The sequence below is a fragment of the Tarenaya hassleriana genome, unplaced genomic scaffold, assembly GCF_000463585.1.
Source record: "Tarenaya hassleriana unplaced genomic scaffold, ASM46358v1 Cleome12, whole genome shotgun sequence".
Lineage (NCBI taxonomy): Eukaryota > Viridiplantae > Streptophyta > Magnoliopsida > Brassicales > Cleomaceae > Tarenaya > Tarenaya hassleriana.
The window spans coordinates 2,013,671-2,018,896 of record NW_010962392.1 but is presented as its reverse complement, the minus strand read 5'-3'; the positions used below and the strand labels follow the sequence as shown (position 1 = coordinate 2,018,896).

At 36.5% G+C, this 5,226-nt stretch overlaps 2 protein-coding genes across 2 annotated transcripts in view; one reads left to right on the top strand and one right to left on the bottom strand.

The window, feature by feature from the left end:
- The window catches only part of LOC104806560 (telomere repeat-binding protein 6), a 2,629-nt gene extending 1,106 nt beyond the window's left edge, over positions 1-1,523 (top strand). The window contains exons 4-10 of the mRNA XM_010531524.1: positions 1-25; positions 108-245; positions 322-401; positions 489-691; positions 790-954; positions 1,065-1,128; positions 1,299-1,523. Coding sequence (XP_010529826.1) covers positions 1-25; positions 108-245; positions 322-401; positions 489-691; positions 790-954; positions 1,065-1,128; positions 1,299-1,421 — 798 coding nt within the window. The 3' untranslated portion in view covers positions 1,422-1,523. The remainder of the gene's footprint in view (positions 26-107; positions 246-321; positions 402-488; positions 692-789; positions 955-1,064; positions 1,129-1,298) is intronic.
- Positions 1,524-2,273: 750 nt separating this feature from the next.
- LOC104806559 (uncharacterized protein C24B11.05-like) lies at positions 2,274-4,597 on the bottom strand. Its single transcript, XM_010531523.2, has 8 exons — positions 4,484-4,597; positions 3,803-3,904; positions 3,634-3,699; positions 3,406-3,541; positions 3,179-3,266; positions 2,798-3,091; positions 2,649-2,714; positions 2,274-2,549 (listed from the first exon to the last, which is right to left on the bottom strand). Exons 2-8 carry the CDS (start codon positions 3,849-3,851, stop codon positions 2,394-2,396), a joined length of 855 nt encoding a protein of 284 aa, XP_010529825.1. The 5' UTR covers positions 3,852-3,904; positions 4,484-4,597; the 3' UTR covers positions 2,274-2,393.
- Between the last annotated feature and the right edge of the window lie 629 nt (positions 4,598-5,226).

Sequence of the window (5,226 nt, the reverse complement as noted above, 5' to 3'; positions counted from 1 at the left end):
AAGAGCGTTTCCGGGTCCAAGATCGGTAAAAGTTGCTTGCTTTCGAAGTAAAAAGCTTTCGGATGAACTGTCTGAGTCTGAATTGATCGATCGGTTTTTTTTGGCAGATGGGAAAAGGAAGATGAGTTACCCGAAAGAGAGGGTTTCGTCTAATACGAACTCTCACCAGGAATCGGAGAGGATGTATCCATTCAAGAAAAGGAAGTTCTTTCACCAGAACCATCGATTTGAATCATGTAAAAACGGTAAAGCCCCAATCGAATAACCCTAAAGCCGATGCTTCTGCATCAGTTCTTACATCGGATTCCTTCTCATTCGCAGTCAAATTCAACATCAAATCTTTCAAAATCCCAGACCTTTTTGTCGACATTCCAGTATCAGCCACGGTTGGAACCCTGAAGGTGATTAACCAACAGATACATACATATATATACACACATATACACAGTGGCAAAAACCTAAAATCTTTGCTTTTTTCGTGTTTCTAGGCGACGGTAATGGAAGCAGTGACGAAGATTCTTAACGACGGGCTAAAGGTCGGAGTCCTTCTCCGAGGAAAAAACGTCGGAGATGACTCCAAAACCCTAATTCAGACAGGAATTCGCCGAGATGACAATCACGGTTCCGTGGGATTCACGTTAGAGCCACCAAAACCAGGATCAACAACCAAAACCCTACAAACGAGAAGAAGGTATGAGATCAAAACCCTAAAAACCGTAAAAATCTTTCTAGAGTCGTTTTAATCTGAACTTTCACGTGGAAAATGTGTTGTTAATTACGGGAATATAGTGTAAACCGGCGCGTGGAGAACACGGCGGTTTCGGTAGTACCGGTTCGTATTAAACCGATCAGCAGACCGGAGACGATTTCGGTTCAACGTCGAATCAGACGACCGTTTACCGTTTCTGAAGTGGAATCTTTGGTTCAGGCGGTCGAGAAGCTCGGTACCGGAAGGTAACATATACATACATGTCTACATATATAAAATTATATATATATATATATATATATACATGTTTGTATGTATTCGGATGATTATTTTTATTCTATTTTTTGTTCTTCAGGTGGCGAGATGTGAAGTCTCACGCATTTGACGATGCAAATCATCGAACATACGTTGACTTAAAGGTACCTTGAGGTTTAAGGAAAAATGGAGATTTCTTGAGACATTTTCTCTAATAAATTGATGTGTCGGTCGTTAATTAATTAATTAATTTTTAAATGTAGATATAGTCATGTAAGTAAATCTACTATTTTTTTCAAGAGAATCTTTAAAATGGGAAAATGAATATACACAGGATAAATGGAAGACGTTGGTTCACACGGCGAAGATATCACCAAGGCAGAGGAGAGGTGAACCGGTGCCTCAGGAGCTACTGGACCGGGTTTTAACCGCTCATGCCTTTTGGTCCGACCGGTGAATACAATTGAAGCCTCTTTTATATATTTTTTTTTTTGTTTTTAAAGGCATTTCATATATAAATTGAATTACACATTGTCAACGGGAAATAATTTTTCGATTTTTTGAGTTGTCAAATTTAATTTTAGTCACAAAATATATTTATAAATTATGCTATCGTTTTTTAAATATATTTCCAGTTCTAATTAAATAAGAAATGCTTGAAACTTCATTAGATTAAAGGTTTGTAGTCCGTACCAAGTCCTCAATGATCACGTAACAATCCATTTCTTTTGTTAAATTTAAAGTTAATTTGATAGAGTATTGTTTACACTATAACTTTTAAGAAATCTATAGTTAGAACTTAGAAAAATGAATATTTTCTTATTTAAAAAAAAGATATGAGCATTAAGTTAATTGTTCGCTCATAGAATGCAAGTGATTATATAAATAGTTACAAAGAATGCAAATATAAAGAGTCATCATATAATTATATTTTTTTTTTCTCTTTTTCTTATGACCTCATTATCCATTTATATGATGATTTTTAAAAAGATTTAAAATTTTCATTTTTTTTTAATTTCCGCTTGTAGCAATCAATCTAATGGCTATGCAGCAACTATAAATTAACTGTAACCATACTTTTAAGAAAACAATTATTAATAAGAAAACTATAATGAAGAAGAGAAGACAAAAAAAAAAGGAGATGCTGACACAGTGACACATCATCACGTCGCGTCTCCTGATTTGTGCTACGTCACCTCACCTTTCCAAGTTTAGGCTCACGATTTTCTTAATAGGCCCATTTCCATTATATTGGGCCCTTAATGGGCCGAATCAAATTTCGTTATTCTTGATATTTGTTTCCATAAAATAAATTATTTAAAACCTCGAGCTCATATTTTTATTAGAAGAAACTAAATATATACAAGACAGAGATTACAGATAAAAAGATTTTTGCAAATGAACAAAAAGCTTCTTCAAATCGGAGACCTTAAGCTATCACCGGAGTTTCCACGGCGAGTTTGCCGGAATATCTGACTTTGCCGGCCTTCACGGCGGATTCCCAGAGCTCCGGCAAAGCTTCCTTGATGTTGTGGATGCTCTCCAATGCATAATCTGCTCCTTTCACTCTCTGTGAAGTACCCACCTTCACACAAAAAAAAAAAAAAAATCTCATCGACAATTCTCTAGAACACAGTTATCAGAAAAAAAAAGTTTCAGAGACAAGAAGGGATTTTTCGCTTACAAGAACAGTGTGTAAACCGACACGTTTACCGGCTTGTATGTTCCTGACACTGTCGTCGAAGAACAGCTGCAGAAATGAATCAAAACATAATCAGAATCTGATATTTCTAGCGCCCAAAGATTCGTTTTTCGATGAAAAGTTTCGGTTACCGTTCTTTGAGGGTCGATGTTTGCAATCTCCAGAGCCTTTTCCATGGCGGTTTCTGATGGTTTGCAGAAAATGGGCGTCTTCGGTAACGCAGACAGGTTCGGTTCTGGATCTGAAAAATGTCTGATAATGTCAAAGATCTCAACTTCGTTACTGTTCTGGTCGTGAGAATCTGTAACGTTCTTGGCATTAGGAGGGTTCAGAGATTCGAAGCAGATGACTCCTTCGAAACAGTTCTGTAACCCGAGCCTCTCGAGCGCTCTTGCTGCATGCAACTTATCAGCGTTCGTGAATATCTGCGTGTATCACACGGAATGATTGTTATAAATCGAACCCATTTCAAGATTTGTTGTGTATACGAATCTTTTCTTGTGTATACTTACGACTTTTCGGAGAGGGAGACTGAGTAGAAGACTCTTCAAAACCGGGTCCGGTTTAATGTTCTCGTATGGTAATCTTCCATGGACGAAGCTGCCATGGAAAAGGAAAGAGATAAACGTCAGAACCTAAAAGAAACCTTTTTTTTCAGAGAGATTAAACCTATGATGAGAGACTAAAATTGATTCCAAAATCATGTGTGTGTATATATATATATATATGTGACAGATACCTGTGGTATTCATCGTAATCGAAGTTGTAACCGATAGCTCGGAGACCCGCCATGGTGGTTCCGTAGTTCTTGTAGAGCAAATTGGACAGTTCTGGTATCTTACTCTTCTCAATTCCGAGCTTCTCCACCATGTAATCTGAACAAAAATGGCGAATCCAGTCACTAGACCTAATAACTTGTGAAGCAAGAAACCGGTTTCGGTTTTCACAAGAACAAAAAGGCCCTCACCTTTGATGTTCTGTCCACATTCTCTTGCAATGCCGGAGCTGAGGGGATAAAGGGTATCATCAAGATCTGCAAAAACATTATCATCGAAATCCTAGAATCAACCGAACACACATTCTTCCAGAATTCCGCCGGAAAAAAACGAGAAAGTCGCCGGAAAATTCAGCCTTACCGAACAAAAGGGTATCGTATTTTGGCCGGTTTCTGTACTCAAGCTCCATTTTCAGACCAGAACAATGGCGACTTCGATGAAAGAATCACTCGAACAAGAACCCTTTATATAATCACAAAGCCAAAGCAATGTGTAATGTTATAGTGAGATGTCAAAAGGAAGAAATTATAGCCACTAGAGTTTTAAGACAAAGATTCTTTTAGGAACAAAAGGTCCGAAACTTGACTCAGATTGCCACTTTCAGTGGAGAAGAAGCGGCACTAGTGGTGAGGACAAAGCCCATATGTCTTAGTCCCCATATGTTTGGGATAAGGATTTACGCTCAATTACTGTATGCTTGATTGGCTAAAATGTCATCGACCACTAATTCATATTTCCATATTTCAAAATATTAATAATTACATAATAACCCATACGTTTGGTTTTGTGACAGCCTATATGACTATAAGCTTATTAAAATAAAAAGAAATTCTGTATTTTCTAAAAAAAATGAATTGATCTTAAATTTTTTATATTGGTGTTGAATGACATATATGAAAGTATATACACATATACACACATATATATATATATATATCTTAGATTTTTCATAATGGAAAAAAAGCGAAAATTACGGATTCTAATTAGAGAAAAGAACCGCACAAAGAAAGAAAGGAACAAACAAAGCATCAATCATCGAACCTGATCGCAAACGCACTGAAGGGGAGCGTTTCGAAACGCAAACGCGGAATGAGGATATTTAGTTAGAAAGCCGAACAGGGCAGATAAAGAAGAGAATGGCGAGGAAAGGGGAAGGAGAAGAGTCGGGGCTAATGGCGTTTATATAGGCGTAAACCCGACGCGGTGTTCGACTTTTCCACCTCAAAACGCGATGCCGTTTCCATTTTTTTATTTCACTTCAAATTTTATTTTAATATATATAAAATAGTTGTTAAGGTACAGTTACGTGTTTAATTTTTTTATTTACTCGGAAATGTGTTGCAAGATATTGATTTTTTCTCGAACACCGACACGGTGCATTTTTTTGACTACGCAATATACATATATTATAATATAACGTTTATATATATAACTTGTTAGCCATCACTTTTCATTAAACTCAGTTCACCAAAACCCTTATAATTAGAATATATTTCTACCTAATACGCAATGTTGGACCGTAGATTTAGAATCAACCTTATGATTAAGGGTAATAAGTCCAAATTATTGTCTAGATACCCAATTTAAAAAGTTTTATTAAAATTATAAAATTTATTGCGGATCTCGAAGTAGTTGCCAGTGGTAAGAGTTGAAACAAGTTAATACATATGTTTATTGTCTGAATTCGCTGTATCCAGCATTCTGAAAGAAAAGTGGTGAACGAGAAGCAAAAGGTAAACCATCAAAAGGTGAAGAGACGATGATGTGTCACATCTTTATATTCT

Bases quoted from the DNA above. Each gene is read 5' to 3' on its own strand.
- LOC104806559 (XM_010531523.2), bottom strand. From the start codon at position 3,851: ATGGAGCTTGAGTACAGAAACCGGCCAAAATACGATACCCTTTTGTTC. The intron at 2,715-2,797 runs GTAACCGAAACT...TCATTTCTGCAG, and splicing joins ACATCGACCCTCAAAGAACG to CTGTTCTTCGACGACAGTGT. The intron at 2,550-2,648 runs GTAAGCGAAAAA...TTTTGTGTGAAG, and splicing joins TCGGTTTACACACTGTTCTT to GTGGGTACTTCACAGAGAGT.